Source organism: Eurypyga helias, unplaced genomic scaffold (assembly GCF_000690775.1).
Source record: "Eurypyga helias isolate BGI_N326 unplaced genomic scaffold, ASM69077v1 scaffold9384, whole genome shotgun sequence".
Taxonomy (NCBI): domain Eukaryota; kingdom Metazoa; phylum Chordata; class Aves; order Eurypygiformes; family Eurypygidae; genus Eurypyga; species Eurypyga helias.
The window spans coordinates 27,473-44,857 of NW_010248191.1; the positions used below are offsets into that span (position 1 = coordinate 27,473).

The 17,385-nt window shown below is 51.8% G+C and overlaps 1 protein-coding gene across 1 annotated transcript in view; it reads left to right on the top strand.

The window, feature by feature from the left end:
- Positions 1–11,081, top strand: part of ACSF3 (acyl-CoA synthetase family member 3) — a gene marked incomplete at its 3' end in the record, with an annotated part of 35,580 nt that extends 24,499 nt beyond the window's left edge. The window contains exons 6-7 of the mRNA XM_010150977.1: positions 8,418–8,625; positions 10,942–11,081. Coding sequence (XP_010149279.1) covers positions 8,418–8,625; positions 10,942–11,081 — 348 coding nt within the window. The remainder of the gene's footprint in view (positions 1–8,417; positions 8,626–10,941) is intronic.
- Between the last annotated feature and the right edge of the window lie 6,304 nt (positions 11,082–17,385).

The window sequence follows — 17,385 nt, forward strand, 5'->3', positions numbered from 1 at the left end:
TGGGGACATGACGGCCTGGCCCAGCGCGTCCTGTCTCTGGCTGTCCCAGGCAGCCATCCCTCCTGTTCCTTCCTATCCTGATCAACCTCAGCCTAAAACAGTTTGTTATTTGTCCTGAGTGTTCCTACACTTCCAGAACATCTCTCCTCCCAGTGGTACAATTTCTCATCTGTTTTCCTCTCCCTGCTGCATCCCACCCTTGTGTGCTGGTACCTCCCGTGCGTCTCTTGATGCTGAACCTTACTTCCAGCATCCCAGTTCCATCTCCCATCAACAGCAGGTGCAGGATAGGCCATATAGTGCCAAAGCCTCATAGGATGCCTTTGTCAGGACAGCAAGTGGCTGATTCAGCATTCAACTGTTACCTAGGCCTGGGGATGGAATTCAAGTTGAGCTCTGGAGAGCTGAAGGCTGGCTGACATGGCTGGCTGGCTACTGAAGGGGCTCGCGGGATGATTTGGACTTCAGGTGGGCTGCCTGGGTCTTCACTGCCCTCACAAACCTTGCCCTCAGCCTGGTGATCTCTCCTGTCAGTAGCCACCTCCCGGGCAGGCAGCATGGGGAGTGCGTTGTTGAAGGCAGCCTGGGTTAGATCTGCTGCTTTTCTTCTATCATCAGCCCCCAGGTTTTATGGCACAATTCACCTTTGGTAAACCGGCTGCATTGTTTCCCATTTTCTATTTGTCTCTGCTTCTTCCAAAACTCCTTCCCAAGCCCTCACAGCGTTGGACACTGCAGCAGTGTATATTCCAGGTATGATTACCATGCTCCTCTCATCTCCTCAGTATCGTAGTTTGTGTCTTGCCCAAGGAATTCAGGTTTCTCCCCTTTGTTGCTCAGGCTGCTTTCATTACTTGTATAAACATTTTAGCTGCTTCTCATTGATCACATCCAGTTTCTGAGTCGACTTGGTCAGACATTGCATTCTCAGATGTATTTATACCTCCTTACTTCTTTCTGTCTGTCCTCTGATTTTTATTTTTTTTTAAATTTGTGGCCATAGCTCTATTTTATTTCTTCCTGGTGGTCACAGTGGAGGCACAGGTTATGTTAGCATCATGCCTGCTTGTTTCTTGGCTGAAGTATTTTCTTATCACACAAGCAGCCTCTATCCCAGACCATTTCCTTGTGTACTCGAATCCACCTCTCAAGAAGAACCTTCCTTCCACGAGTGTGTCCTTGGCTTGACCTTTGCCATAGCACCCTCAAATCTCTATTAATCTCCTTCTTACCGTTTTATGCTTTCATTCCCCCTTGTAGGGATAGGAAGACTTGGGATATGTGTCCTTTGTCCCCTTCACCATGCTGGCAGCCTTGGTACTCCCAACATGGAGTGGTGGGTGGGTTCCTCTCTGGTCCCATCCTGGCTGGTTTGGGTCTTCAACCCTTCTCTGGATCTTTGCCTGTGTCAGGAGAGCCCAGGAGACTGGAGTGTTCATGTTTGGTGTCGCGAGGCATGGGATGAAAGTGGGTCTCCTGCCCACGCACTCGCTGGTGCTCATTTCTACTTGATTTTTGCAGCTTCACACCTGAGTCCTTCTGAGTTGTGGGTTCATCCCACGTGCTTACAACCCACATCCTGCTGTGACGTGCTTGTTGGACCTTGTCGGGTCATGGAGGCTGTTGCTGCTGGTAGCATGCCTCGGAGGTGTTCGCCGAAGAGCCCTGGACGTGGTGGGTTGATGCTGAAGCACAGAGGCCAGAAGGAAAAGGGACAGTCTCTGCCCCAGAGCGCTTCCAGGCAAAGGGAGGAGGCACGGCTCGCCGCAGGACGGCTCAGCACAAGGAAGCAATTAGAGGTTCTCGGGCAGCGTGATCGTCTGTAGTCCCAGCACATCACAGCCTCGCTGACCTCGACTTTTAAGTGAGGCTTATGAAAAACGAACCGAAGGTGGGCCACTAATTGAATCCTTGCCTGGTCCTCTGCCTGCCCCCGAGCACGAAATCGGAGCGGGCGTTGCGAGGGCACGTCAGGAGCCTTCCTCTAATGAAGAGAGCTGAGGGAGTGGGAAGATGTGCTGACATCTCGCCTCGTTTATTATCTTCTGAAGCCTGCAAACAAGAGGGATGAGAACAGCAGCGTGGAGAGCTGTTGGCATTTCTGGAATAGTGTTACACGTCTAATTTATGGTGTTAATATAGATCAAGAAGTTTGGGGTCCGTGGAACAACTGCGAGGAAGACTGACCTTTCCCAAACTTGGGTTGTTTTCTGTGGTTCTTTTGGGATCATCTGGAGTTAATCAGCCTGGTAACTCTTAAAAATCAGTATTGCCTAAAAATATATACAGTCACTTTTGTTTTCAGCGGAGCAGCATTTGCTGTAAGTAGAGGGTTGGGTGTTTGAAAATAAGTTTCAGCATTCCAGCTCCACTGTGCTCCAGCCTTGCTTTTAAATTTATAACCCTCCAAAATGAAAAGTAAATTGATTGTGTTATTCCCAGCCCTTTTATAAAAGTTAACATTGCAAAAACAGATGTGAAATGTGGCCTCGTAGATTACAGTCTGGGCTTGGGGTTTTTTGGTTGGGTTGGTTTGTTTGTTTTTTTTTTCCCTTCCTCTGTGCTGTGTCCCCGAGGAGCAGAAATCTGCCTCTTTCCAGCAGGAGGAAAATTGTTCTGTGTCTAAATTGCCTCGTGCTTGCCTTCTGCGGGATGCTGCAGGACACGGAGCTCAGAGAAACGATAACGCTTTTACAAAAACACCCAACTTAGCAGGGAATTTTTAATTATGAATGTGCATGAGAGTTCAGAGCCTCACACCTCTTGGATATCCGTTCAAATACAGCTCAGGGAAACAGTGGCTAAAAGATGGATTATTGGTCTCCAGCTTCCTTTTAGGTCTCATCTCCTTTGTCACCCACCACGCCAGTCCTGGATGTAGCATGATCCCCTGCTCTGGAAAAGCAGGATCTGGGCAAAGCCTGGAGCTCCTGTGCTTCCTCCGGGTCGGTGGGGGCTGAGCTGTCAGGCAGCATGTTGTGGCAAGGCTTTGGTGTCTCGCAGCGTTCTCCGGGCCACCGGAATGTTGAATAGGTGGGTGAGTGGTCTCACAAGGGACAGGGAGCGTGTCCGGAGGTGCTGGCAGCAGGTAAGCTGCTGCGGCAGCGTGGGATGAGCCTGGCAGGGCATCCTTGCCCCGCAGCTCGACTCTGGGGTGCAAGGGGGAGATGGGATGGTTCTTCAGACTTCGTTATATTATTTTCCGTGCTCTGGTATGTTAAAAAAACACCAAAAGCAAACAAAAAAATTATTACTCTGCGAGAACTGCTAGAAGGGCTCCATCACTTCCATAAACCTCACACATATAAATGATTGTCTGCTATTAGTCACTTAAAAGGCTAGGTTGCTTAATTACTTTGATCACAGTAATCACTTATTTACAGGGTGGGGAAGAATGCCAAGCACTTCCAAGCTGAGCAGCGCATCAGGGCTGTGGCAGAGCAGGCAGGGCTGCAGAAACCTTTCCTTCCTCCCACAGATGTCAATGCGGTTGCATCGGTGATGGTGCCCGGGCTGTGCATGCCCCGGGCTGCTCTCTCTGCTCTGGCAGCAGTGAAGGAATCTGGGCTGACCGGAGCCCAGGGTGATGGGAGCTGCAGGAGCGGGTCTGGCTGCGGGAAACTGGGAGTACAGACTGCGGAGGAGTCAAAGCTGCCTGTGGGTGGGTAGGAGAGTGGAACAGGGAGTGGGGATCCAAGGATAGAAGTGTAAGTAGGGAAGAGGGAAAGGAAAACTGTATTCAGGGCCAGAAGAGCCCTTGTACTGCTCTTCTCCTTGTTCTGCTTCACTCCGTCCAGGTAAACTGCTTGTGCAAATGTGCTGCCTCGCAATTCTGTGGTGCAAGGGTTGCAAGATCCCCGGAAAGGTCCCTCCTGGGAGAAAATGCTCTCATCTGCAGCCTCCGAGCCTTCAGTACTCACCCAGGAAAGAGGTTCAGGTTGGGTTTTTTTTGAGAGGCGGGGTGAAGGAAGGGTCTGAAAGAGGGGAGATTTCGATTGGACATCAGGAAGAAATTCTTCCCAGAGAGGGTGGTGAGGCACTGGGACAGGTTGCCCAGAGAAGCTGTGGATGCCCCATCCCTGGAAGTGTCCAAGGCCAGGCTGGATGAGGCTTGGAGCAACCTGGTCTAGTGGAAGGTGTCTCTGCCCATGGCAGGGGGTGGGACTGGGTGGGCTTTCATGTCCCTTACAACCCAAACCATTCCTTGAGTCCATGATAGAAGTGGAGTGTGTCCCACTGAAACATACTCCCAGTGTCCTGCTGCTGCTTGTGGCCTGAAGATGGTGTTTTGGGGTTTTTTTTCCTAAAAGCTGGTCTGCCTTCCTCCTGATTCTATCATCCCAATAACAAGTTATTACCTCCCTTTACAACCTCGCCTTCCAGCTTTCACCCTGTGTTTTCCACATGTTTCTGCTTAGGAATCCACGGTGCCTCCCCTGTTTCCCAGCGAAAGACACGCTGCTCTGAGCCTACCTCCATAAAAGCCCCTAATTCCATTAAAGTCCATTACCAGCTCCTCTCCCGCCGTTCCCGGAGGAGCGCAGGGCAGCGCGTATCAGAGACCGCAAGAAAACAAATGGCCACTTTGAACAAATCCCGGGGCCGCTTGCCAAGCGGGGATTCCCAGCTATTTACAAACCGCCCTCGCTTCCTCCTCGTAAAAAGGTAAAATGGAAGCAGGGAAAATATGCATTTTATAATCACCCAGATTTAGTCCTTTAAAGGATTTATTACAACCTTTTATTTTCATGCGTGGAAAATGTAATCTTGTCGGGTACGCCGGCTGGCCCGGCTCGACTCGCCGAGTCGGTTTTACAGCAGAAAGCTATCAAACAGCAACCTTCGGGGCCACACTGTGCCTGGGTGTTAAAGTTACTCAAATGCATTAAAGCAGTTGAAAAGTGCATTAAAATAGGGCGCTGGGAGAGGAGGAGATCGGCGCAATTAGCGATCTGATGCTTTTCAGCAGCTGCTTGCAGCGTTGATCCGGTGTATCCACAGCGGGTGCCGCTGAGAGCTGATGGAGGAAGGAAGCCCACGCACTAGCCACGCTGTTGCCACCGCAAAAATCCCGCTTGCAGAGGGTCAGGAGCCAGCTAGCTTGGCGGACGTGGGATTTTAGCAGGGATCGGATGCAAGAGGTTGTAGGAGGTAAATGCCTTGAACCCTGAATTTTAATTTATGCTGTTTGTAAGCGGCGGAAGCTGCTGGGGTGGTTTTGCGTCCCCTCTGCTGTGCCGGGGAGCGGTGCCGATGACATTCGGAGTTCAGCAAGCAAAATCCTATTAAGATAACGTCACGGCCTTTCTGTTTTACTGTTTGCAAGCCAGCCATAACATCATTAAATTACACAACAGGGAGGTGCCTGCTGCCAAGGAGCTCTGCTCGAGATAAGATGTGGGTTGAGCTGCTGCCAAAATTTGAGTTGATATGACAGGAAATTTGGAGCTGGTTCAAGGCTTCGTTCGCACAAGGCATCGCAGCGTGCAGGTAAACACTGTGCAGGGTTGGTCCCTGGGGCAGCTTGGCTGCTCTGACCTGGGACACGGCGCGGGTTGTGCAAGTCGGGCAGTTCCCGGCACTGCAACGCCTGCACAGGGCAGGGCTGAAGACATTTGTAAAGAGCCAGATTTACACCCCTTCTTGTGTTCAGCACCAACAAATAGAAGACAGAATCTGGCAGGATCTGTAGATGAAGCTCAGGCAGATGTTTGCAGGTCCTTGCCATCCTTACCTCCAGCCACCCCATCCCCATCCCTTTTGGGGGGAGCTGGAGGCAGGCCGACAGCCAAAGGGAGTGATACTGGAGGCTCATCCTAGTAATGGGAATGCCTGTAATGTGAGGGCGGTTTCAATAGCCAGTTATCTGTAGCTAGAGATGGGGTGAATGGCATCCAGCGGTGTTTGCAAGGAGGTGAGGGAGGTGGAATGATTCCCAGGGAGAAGAGATGGCTGACAGGGTTGTGTTAATTGATGGGCAGAACAGGAACCAGGGGCAATGAGGTGCTCAGGGAAGCTACTTGTTTTGTGACGCCACGGCTGGACGGGCAAGAAGAGGAGTGAGAAGAAATAGCCACTGCGTAAAAGTACCTGCAGCCCCTGTAGCCGCACCAGAAGCTGGTGTGCATCACCTGCTGCAGCCTGCCATGCTCGCCGATGCAGGCTCTTGCCCTTTTGCTGCTGCAGGTACAGAGGTTTGGTCCTGGCCTCTCTGGGACCTCAGGTTTTTCTGTGCTGTCCTGCTTGTGGCTAGTCTGGTCCTCAGGCTCTCTTTTGCAGATCCCCAGGGAGAACCCATCTAGCACCATCCTCATCTTGCCATCACTCAGCGAAACTCCCGTCGTCGGCATTAAAGACCTTTTTCCCCTGCAGCATCTTCCAGGCAGGGGTGATGATGCACAGCCAGGGCTCGGGGCTCAGCACAGCCCGTGACACAGGGGAATTTCGGTGATTCTGTAGAAGTGCCTGGGCTGTATGTGCAGCCCTGCGTCACCCCATCCTCCGAGACATCAGGAAGAAATGACTTAAAACAAAAATTGTGCTTTAAAAGCAGCTTTCTAAGCATTTTCCATTAGAGAAGCTTTGTTTCCATCAAAGGCTGAACAGAGACACAAAGCCTCCCCTGCTCTGGGATTCTGCCTGCTGCTCCAGTTCTGCTATTACTGCTTTCCCTCGCGGCTGCCTTTCTGGCATTGCTGACTTTCAGGGTCCCAGCTGCATCTCCTCGGTGTTACAGCAGCTCAGGTACAAAGTCGCTCGGAGTTTCTGTTCCCGGGATGTTCTCTGCAAAGGGATGGAGCAGCGTGCACAAGCACATCCCGCAGCGACCTTCTATCCCACGAGCAGTGCCACGTTCGTGCCTCTCCAGTGCCTCATCCCCTAGCCTGCCTGCATCCTTGTAATTACAGAGCGACGTGTGTGCAGGGAAGATGAGATACCGCACCGTGTCGGGCAAGTCTGTGACCTCCCTGTGATTCTCCAGTTTCCGTAACAGCAGGATATTTGTTTTGTTGCCATAGAAAACCTGCCCGTGCAGGTTTGCAGGGTACCGAGTTGTCACCACAACCGTTGCCTTGCAGTGAGCCTGAGAGCAGCCGCGTGTCCCTGAGAACAAATCAGATGGTGTTTCCTGCCACCTCCTCGGGAAAAAAAAAACGTGTTAGATTGACAGTTTTGGAAAACGAAGCTTTCTGTCTGTCAACAAAGCCGACAGCAGCATGGCACAGTCGCAGGAGCGCGTCGTCCCCTCGTGCCCCGTGGTGGCTGCCCTCCCGACGGCATCGCCTGGCTGCGGCGGGCAGGAGGATGGTCCTCGTCCCTGAGGACACTGCAAAGCTAGTGTGTCTAGGGTGAGTGGTGGTTGTGCCTTCAACATCAGACCAGGATGCGATCTCCCAGCTGCTGTGGGGCGGTGGTCTGTGCTTCCCTTCCCTGGGGAGGGCAGGGCTTCGCTGGTGCCAGCCCAGTGACAGGCTGCGGCAAGTGCCGAGCGGTGCAGCTGGTCACCCGTGTCCCCTGCGGCTGCTGTTTCGGTGGCTGAGGCATCCACTCATCCTTCCAGCTTGCCGCTGTTGCTGCGAGATACACAGGCCTGGAGGGCAGCAGCACTCCGGGGACAGGACACAGAGGTGTCAGGGACGCGTGGGTCTTTCACAGCTTTCATCCATCCCCAAGATCCTCTGCCGCGGGGAAGGGCAGTTTTGCCAAAGGGAGGTGGGCTCCCTGACCGGGTGGGTGCCCTGATCGAGGTGCCTGGAGGCTGCAAAGCAGAACACAGTCTCTGCTGCTGCCCCCCTGCATCCCACTTCTCAGACCGTGTTAAGGCTCTGGGAGCAGCAAGTAGGGATGGGAGGGTTGTTTCCCAAATGATTTCCTGGGGAAGAACCTGACCCTGGCAGGGGCTGATGGGCGCTGCGGTGGGAGCAGGGTGCAGAGAGCTCTTGTGAAGCCGATCTGCATCAGGTTGCCCAGAGCTGAGGAGAACATCCCTTCTGCAAAAGTGTTTCTTGACCAGCTTTGTGCATGCAAGACCTCTCCTCCCCTTTCCTCAGCTGTGCCAGGAGCTGGAAGGCGTCAGGATTGTGGTCAGGATGTGGAAGTCTGCCTGGATGGCGGTTCCAGGGTGGCAGTTCTCGGTTTTATGGCAGTTATATGAAATATAACTATCATATATCTACATATCACAGCTTTTGAGTATCAAAGGTGTGTAGGTGAGCCCTGCACCTGAGGAGGGGGTGCTGCAGGTGAGCAGGCTTCACTGAGGGTTGGTAAAGGTTGGAGGGGCACATGGCTTGTCCCCTGCTTGTCCCCCACTGCACCGTGTAGCAAGCCACGGTGCTGGGGGGCAGGCAGCCGAGGCGAGGGGACAACTGCTCGCTGCCGCTCCCTGGGACGTGCTCACTGTGTGCTTCTCCTAGGTGACACCGGGTCTGGAGGGGCAAGAAGGGGAGCTGCTCGTGAAGGGACCCTCCGTCTTCCGCGAGTACTGGAACAGACCCAGAGAAACAGCGGACGCCTTCACGCCTGACGGCTGGTTCAAAACAGGTACCACGGTGGCTTCCCCACGGCGTCTGGCCGAGGGCAGCGAGGGAAGAGGGGGGCAGCAGCTCTGGTTTGGCCCTCGAGGTTCCCCAGCTGCTGGGGACAGGGTTTGGAGATGGTCACAGCCTGGCTTAGGGTGCAAGCTGGGCAGGCTTCCAAACGCCGGGCTCAGGGAAGGGCTGCCTTAGCCTTGGCCATAATTAGCCAAGTAACAGGGTATGTTTGGGAGTGTTTACTTGTAAGCATAGTGTACCTGCACCTAAGGTTTTCCGACAGCTTAACCTTTGCAACCTCAGCACTTGAACACCGGGTGGGGTTTAGCTTAATTTACATGGGGACCCAGGTCAGTGGAACCCCCCGACTAAGCTCCGGGGCACTGGATCCGTCCTGGCCCCGGCGTGCTGTCTGCGGGGGAGTTTGCTCTCCGGGTCATGGCTGAGTACGTAAAGACAAAGTGCGGAGGGTCGAAACTGTGCGCCTGGGCAGGTCGGTGGTCCCTGGAATCGTGGGCTTGGCTGCAGGGGTTGAGTGGGTGCTTTGCTAGGAGCTTTGTCAGTCAGAAAATTGTAATTGATGGAAAGCTGAACTTTGTGGAGAAAAATCACAGCGGATGTCTGCGGTATGGGAGCGGCTTGGGAAGGGGTTTTGAAATTGCCAGAACATTTTTTTTTAAGAGAGAAGTCTGGGTCTTACAAATAAAGAGACCTTTGAATTTGAAACCAAGGCTCGTTTTATTTTTACATGATACCTTGTGGAAATGCAAAGGAAATGTTTCTTTGCTGGTGTTTCTCAGGATTTGCCTTTCCCTTTCCACTAAGAGAAATGTTTCTGAAACATGAAATGGGAATACCTCTGGCATTTGCTTCTTTCAAATCTAATTTCACCAGAAGATAATACCCTAATAATAATACCCATTGCAGGTGGGTCCTGTGTGTGCCTTGGTGGGTTTTATCAAATATCTGCAAGCAGCAGATAGATCCTGTTATCCTGTGATAGCAGTGGATGCCGTCGGGACCGCCCCTACCTGAAGCTGCTGTGGCTGGGATGGCAAGTTCTCGGGGGAGAACTCTTAAGGGTTATCCTGCCCATCGTGTGGGATAACACATTCAGGAGGATACCAGGCTGAAGGCCTTTCCCAAACGGAATAGATGTGACAGGCCATGAGTAAGTTATGTGCTTCAAGTGATGCTCTGCGCGTGGTGTGGCGAGCGGTCCGAGACTTCCTTGCTCAGAGGTTCCTGTCCCCCGGCGCCGTTCTGCACTTTATATTAAACACTAAACCGTTCTGCAGTTTAGATTAAACACTAAACTGGCCATGGGACGGGCTGGCAGGCTCTGGCCCCGTCTGGGAGCCAGTTGGGAGCGGGGTAAGTGCGGGCAACGCGTTTGGCTGCCTGCGCTGAGCCCAACCACCGATCCATCTTGTGAGTGGGAAAGGGTGGAATGGCTCATTCCTGCCTAATAACATACCCGCAGCTCTGATTTTCCCGTTCCTCTCCTTTCCTGTGTGTTAGCTGTGCCGTCGAGTCAGGAGTCAGGCTGGATTTCTGATGCCTTCTGTGCAATCTTATTTATTTACGGATCTTGAAGAAGCTGTGATTTATTGTTATTGTTATCGCGAAGCAGACGTGGCGCTGCCCTGCCAGCGGTGTCACCGCGGGTCCCCATCCCGGGCGGGTACCGCAGGCTGGAACCGGAGCATCGTCAGACGACGTGCAGGGTGCAGGGCAATCAGCTTTAAAAATTTTTTTTTTTGGAGTCAACGCTCCTGATGAATATTTCAGATGCAAAGGAATAGCATGCATTAATTATTGCAAAGAGATGTCTTTAGGAGAAAATGATTTTGAAATTCAGTTTAATTTCATTGTAATGTGCTGCAAACAGGAAGGGAGTATGTGTGTTTAATTGGCTCTCGGGGGTAAGGCCGGGAAGATGGCATGCCTTTGTCACAGGCCATTAGTGATACAGACTGCATAATGAGAGAGTACAATCAGCTCACAGCTGCCGGCTCCTACGGGGAGAGAATGATATTAAATAGAAATCAGTATAAATTAAACTTAACCCTTTCGCTAGCTGAGCAAAGCTCAGAGCTAGAAGTAACGGGAGGAGTGGAGACAGGCATAGGGGGGGTGGTTGGGCTGGGTCGGCCCCCCAGCAGCGGACCACTGACCAAGCTGCCTCCCTGACATTCCCCCATAGCTACCCCGGGAGGACAGCAGGCTTTTAGCTCTCTTCCTCATCCCATTCTCCCACTCTGTGCCTTCCTTTAATTTTGTTCCTCTCCTGACCGCTTGCTCCATCTCTCGTGGATGTCGGGATGACAGGGATGTTTTTTTCCTAAGCCTGGTTCAGCCATGAGTGAGACCTGTCGCCCCTTGCTCGCCCTGCCTGCCCCCGCAGCGGTGACGGCCTTGGGAGATCACTTGGAGATGGCAAATGTCCCCGTGGTGCTGAAAACCCACTTCAGGGACCCGAGGAGGTTGTGTCCCATCAAAGCGGGTGGGATCCGGGGGGTGTATTACCTGCGCAAACAGAAGCGGGTAACTTTGGAGTGGGGACCATGCGAGCAGAATCCAAAAAAGGCAAAGCCTGGTCACTGCCAGGCTATATTCTGCTCTATAGATCCTCAGAGTTTACACACACGAGTCACTGGAGCTTGATCCCTCCTTTGGTTTTGGGATCAGAGCTAACCTGGAACTGCTGCACGCGTGGGCTGAGTGCCAGTTCCTCTCCAGACCTGCCCACAGGGTGAGGGGTGATGCTCAAACCTCACGATCCACCCGCTGAAATGTTCCTTTGGGTGCTCTCCTGGCCTCACAAAAGGGTCTGGAGTTGGCCTTCGGCACCAGCATCTGCTTTCTTACTAAATGGCTTGGTTTTCAAGAAAATTCTTCCTGGGAAGGGTAGGGAGGCACTGGCACAGGTTGCCCAGAGAAGCTGTGGATGGCCCATCCCTGGCAGTGTCCAAGGCCAGGCTGGATGAGGCTTGGAGCAACCTGGTCTAGTGGAAGGTGTCCCTGCCCATGGCAGGGGGTGGGACTGGGTGGGCTTTAAGGTCCTTCCCAACCCAAACCGTTCTGTGATTCTATGGAAACCTGTGCTATTTATGGGACATCACTCTCAGTTCAGGACTGCAGGGAAGAGCTCCTCTCTTAGAACACAGTCAGTCATGTCATTTCAACTCCACAGGATTTCTGAAGCCAGCACTAGCTTCACTGTCTGGCTTTATTTTGGAAAATGTGTACGTCTAACTCAGGCTGTGGCATAACGTGCTTTTCCTCACTTTACAAACTGGGCCCAGGCGAGATTCCCGCTAGTCTTGCGGTGAGGCTAATACAGATGACCAGTCACTCCCTTCTGGTCTTGGCAAGAGACTGATTTTAAATAGTAGTTTGCATCGTACTCTTACATGGCTTTGCACTACACTGAAGTTGTCTGAAGAAAAGATTATTTGACATTTTCTTCCGTTAAAAATGAGTTTATTGCCACTAAAAATAACTTCAACACTCACGAGGCCGAGTATTGTCAGGAGGTTTCATATTTGACAAATATCTTGCTGAGGTTGCTGGTTGAACTATTTTTCTATGGTCCCACTAAGATAAACAGACTCATTTTTGAGAATCAATTTGCTTAAGGGACCTTCTTTCATCAGGGTTTAATATTTGATTAATACTTGCTGTTAGATAGTAGTGAGAAGTAGTGGTGCGTGTCTCGCTAGTGGTGAGAAGTACTGGTTTACTCACACTGTCTGCTATGGAAAAGGAGAGTGAAAATGCAGTGATTTACTAGAAAAAAGGGGTTTGCAGCCACAAATCAGCCGTAAGTGCAAAGGAGTGGAAGTTCCAGAATAAAGGCTGGGCCCAGGAAAATGCCTCTTGCGAAACAAAGCACACGCTTGACTTGTGTGCATTTGAAGTCTTTTTCTGGCTGCAGGTCATTTATTTTTCCCAGTATTTCAGGCCAGCTCTTTGGTTTTGGTTGCTGTTCCTGTAAATTCAGTTACTGTGGGGATTTTTCAGAAAGTATAGGAACCAAAAAAGAGTCAGCACTTAATGGCAGCAGTCATTTTCCTTTCTGATGGACAGCTCCTTTATTAGAATCCCCTTTTCTCCCGTGAAACTGCCTTCCCCCAGAAAACAACCGCACGGCGAGCACTGGGAATGCTCGCTCCCTCCGTGACGGGAGATGAGGAATAGCCATGCGGTCGTGGCTACCAGCGCTGTCTCCGCAGCGTGCTCCCGCAGCTCCCTCCTCGGTTTCTAGGGAAATCTCGGAAAGGCCAGGCATTTAGTGCGATGAGTGCAAACCTGTGTTTCCTCCCGCCGGGACGAGAGGCAGACACGGGGTGTGTGCTGTGCGGGAAGCCTGTGCAGACATCCGCCTGCCCGTTTTGTGCCTCCGGTTAGGGAAGGGACGTGTACGTCTGTGTGTGTTATAGCGGGGAAAAAGCAGAGAAAAAGGCATGATGCTGTGGTGACTTTTTGATGAATTTAAGATCATGGCTTTTTTGAGAAGCATCTGAGCCCGGGGTGTCGCGTAGATGATTTACTGGTGCTCCCATCCTCTTTATTCCCTCCGATTCGCGCCGTTGTCTGCCTCCCTCTCCGCCTCTCATTTCCATCTGAGTGAATTTGATTATTTTTATTGTATTAAAGCTGTTGACAGAGCTGCTTAGATCAAAGTCCCCTCCAGCCATTTCCAGGGAGACTGCTGGGTATCCACCTGCTGTCATACATCCAAGCGGCACCGAGCCCTCGGAGACCCAGACAAACCCAAAGGAAAAATGCCTACAGCTGCCTGTCTGCTGTCAGTGCGATACCGTCCCGGCTGTCCCGCGCCCCGCGAGGGGAGAGGCAGTCTCCGGGCACGCTCACATGCCGCGGAGCAGGAAGGATGGAAGAAAGAAATAAGGAAGTAAGACATTTTTTACAATAGGAGGGTGGTGAGACACGGGCACAGGTTGCCCAGAGAAGGTGTGGATGCCCCATCCTTGGAAACATTCGAGGTCAGGTTGGACGGGGCTCTGAGCAACCTGATCTAGTTGAAGATGTCCCTGCCCATGGCAGGGGGTTGGACTAGGTGACCTTTAAATGTCCTTTCCAACCCAACCCATTCTACAAGCAATCGCCGAGTGAACCCTGGGAGCTGGAGGAAAGCTGCAGAAAACACCAGCCTCCCTGGTCATCCCATTCCCTGAGCTTTATCCACCCGTCCCAGCCTCGTGATGCTCGTGTCACTCAGGCTCTGGCACTGTCAGAACGCGTTATCTCTGCCCAGGAGGCAGCAGTCATCAGGCAGCGAATGGCTTTGGCGTCAGGAGGAAGGGGACGGAGGGGTTGGGAGCGTGAAGGAGTTGCCCAGCACCGTGCCTGGGTGCTGCCTGTTTGCCTGTGGGTTTTCCTGCCTGCGCAGGGCATTCTCTGGAGGAATCTGGCAATACAGTGGTGTGCACAGGGGGAGTGATACAATCGGAAAGCAGACCTCTCCCCGAGGGAAGGCCGGCTTCCATTCACATTTGCCCATACATCCAGAAAATTAGAATCTGGTGTATTCAGGGAGATTTATTTTCAATTACAGGTTAAGGCTGAGACATGAAATAGCACTGGGTTTGAAAGTAGTGCATAAATCCTGCAAGAAATCCATGTATCTCAGCTCCATATAATAAGATTTTATTGATTGCTATATTGTATCTGTCAGGATAAAACTCCCTTAATGCATGCATCAGGATGGAGAAGATAGAAGGCTTGTTGGTAGTAGAATCTGATTCAAGAATCAATGCACTTTGATTAATATGTCGTTAAAAAAGTAAGAGTTATTTAACTTGTTTGATGCACATTTCAAAATGACGACTCATATCTTTTAAGTTTATTTCTTTAAGCTGCGTTTAAAAAAAAAAAAACACCAACCTTGTAGCTGTTTTCACATTGCTAAGTCCTGGTTTAACACCAGATTTTTGCTAGATCCTTTTACATGGGTCACAAACCCCCCTGACTCCCATTAACAGTAATTCCTGTGGCCCAAAAGACTTCCCCCGTGCTGTTGTCAAAGGCTTTAGAAGGAAGGGAGAAGGGGATGGACCTCTATTCCTTTTGGATGTTCAGCAGTACAAGAGTGAGCTCCAGAGGAAGGAAAAACAAGAGAAAAAGATAAATTAATCTGGAATAAGACATCATCAGGAGAAATGAGAAGCATCCATCAGCTCATAGAATCACAGAATATCTAGAATCACAGAATCACAGAATGGTTTGGGTTGGAAGGTGCCTTAAAAACCATCTAGATCCACACCCCTGCCTTGGCTTGGCTGGGAGCATCGTACCCAACATGACAGTTCCCAGGTTGCTCCGGGGACAGGACCTGCCCTTAGAGCAGCCAGGAATCCCCCGTCAAGGGAATAAGCCCAGTGACACCCTCAGGCTGGTTTCAGGCACCTCCTCGTGTCCATCTGTCCTTGCCAGGCTGAGCTCCCCAGTCTGGACAGTTCTGCTGGTGCCAGCTCCAGATCGTTGCCGTTCCCAGCCCTGGCTCCTTGGCCATTTCCACCTCACCACTTCTGAGGGAAAAGGCAAGGCTGCCTGCAGTTTTCCAGCGCAGAGATATCTGGCATTTGTAGGAAATGCCGTGGGCAGGTCAACCTTAGCCAGACACCACCCATTCCTCCTCTGGGGCTGATCTCCAAGGAGAAGGGGCAGGAGGAGCAGTGAGCGGTGCACACCCCATCCCTCTGGCATAGGCTTTTTCCCTGTCCCCAGAGACAAGCAGGTGTTCCCCTGCCAGGGGAATTGCTTACATTCATGGGTGTAGTGCTGACACCTGAAACATAAAATACTTTAGCCTGATCAAGGCAGATTATAAATAGAAATGCATCTAATTAGCATCCTAATCTGCAGGTTTTCTGTTTGTTTGCGGTGTCTTTCCTAGTCACAAATCCAGTTTGTGCAAATGCTATTTTTACAGGAACGATTCCTTAATTATAACGCGTTGCAGATGATGTGACTTACTGGATTGGTAAACCCGCCGGATGAAGCACTGGCTCCCTCCAAGGAGCTTCTCCTTGAGCCTGCTATAGCCTAAGCTCGTGAGTCGGGCAGGATGGCACCGCTCACTGCATCCCTTGGTAGTGGCTTAGAACTTGGCCCCGCGTTCCTACAAATGAAAGGACACCCAAAAACCAGCCAAGCATGCCCCAAATGTGTAAAGCTTCCTTTATAATCTCAAAGCGTTCCTTAGGCACACAAACTTTTAACACTGTGGAGAGAGAATTCCCTTTTTTTTGCTTCCTGCCTCAGTATTTATTCTTTCTCTGAGAGGAGGCAGTATTGCCAGGTTTTCCTGATGGCTGGAAGTCTTAGGGTCATACGGGCAGAGCGAGACAAACCCTGTGTTTCCTTGACTGCTCGCGAGACTGATGTTTTCAGCAGTTCAGCGAGTGACTTGGGATTTTCGTAGCTGTAAATGAGAGCAGCTTTTGGCACAGAGTTTGTTTATTCCCTCCAAAGCTCTGCTCTGGTTGTGCCTGCATGGTGGATGCCAACCCTTTACTTTTTTGAGAACCTCTGTTACCCAATTGTCAGAGGCGTGAGCAATTGCACCCCAGCTGAGAGTCAGTGGGAACAGCAGGCACCCGCATCTCCAAAATCCAGGCTGTTCCCTTTCAGTCCCCATTCGCTTTTACCTTTCCAGCAGTGCTGCTCTTGCAGCCTGAAAGGAGAGGGGCTCGTTCAGGCTCTGACAGCTGGGAGAGACTCTTCCCTTCCCATCCCAGGGATTAATGCCAGGAGTCCTGTCCGCAGCTCCAGCTGGGTTACGGTGTAAGGATGTCAAGCTGAGCTCTGCAAACTTGTCAGAAGATCTATCAGGAGGATTGCAAGCTGGCAAGTGGGTTAAGAGGGGAAGTACAGGACTGAGCTCGGGATGTGGTAAAAAAATGGGCTGGACAATCGTCTTTCTCATGGTACTTGACAGAACCTGTTGGATCATTGGCACCGCTTTCTTTCCGGTGGCTACTCACTGCTATATAAATAGATGTCTCCTCCAGTGCAAGACTAAAAGGGAAATGACAGTATCAGATGAGCCAAGTGACATCCCTGGGCAGTTGTGCAGAGGACACGACCACGATTCCATCACAGGCACTGGATACGGCTGGAACGGGCCCCAGGGATCTCCTCTGGCCCATGCTCATGGTTTGGACACTGGGAAGACTAGTGTGTGTTGTGTCTTTACTGTCACTGATAGCCCCGTGACACCGGGGCTTTGGAAAGGCAGGCTGAGCGCTGCAGAGAGCTGTCTGCAGCCGTGTCTGAGGGGGTGGATTTACTGTACCCCAGCAGAGAGCATCAGGGTGTGAAAGGTAACGATTAAGACTGAATGTTGACGCGATCGCCCAAAATCCCAAGAGCACTCAGCTTTGCAGACGCCAGCCTGGCAGCTCGCTGCTCCAAACGAGGGTTGTGATCTCTGTACGGACTGTTTGTGCTGGGCTCTTCGGGTCCTTGCCAAGCCAAGCCTGCTGCTGCCTGGCCTCATCCTGTTCAAGCTGCTGTGCCCAGCTCTTGGGATGGATGGTTGACCCTGGCAACCATCTGGCAGGAGTTAAACCCACTCGTTTGCCCACTCCGAGCTTTTGTAGGAGCAGAGGGTGGGGGGAGTCGGGGTAGAGAGCTAGAGCTGCTCGTCAGGGGTGCTCGAGCGGTTGTGCTGCGGGTTTTGCCTTGCGATGGTCCTGGGGGTCCATTTCCCAGCTGCCACACGCACTCGTTGTCTCGGGGGGGGCTTCTTTGCACGGCATCTCGCACCAGGAGCTTCCCTAAACCAGCACATGGGTGGGAAGGGCTGTTTCATGGGCCG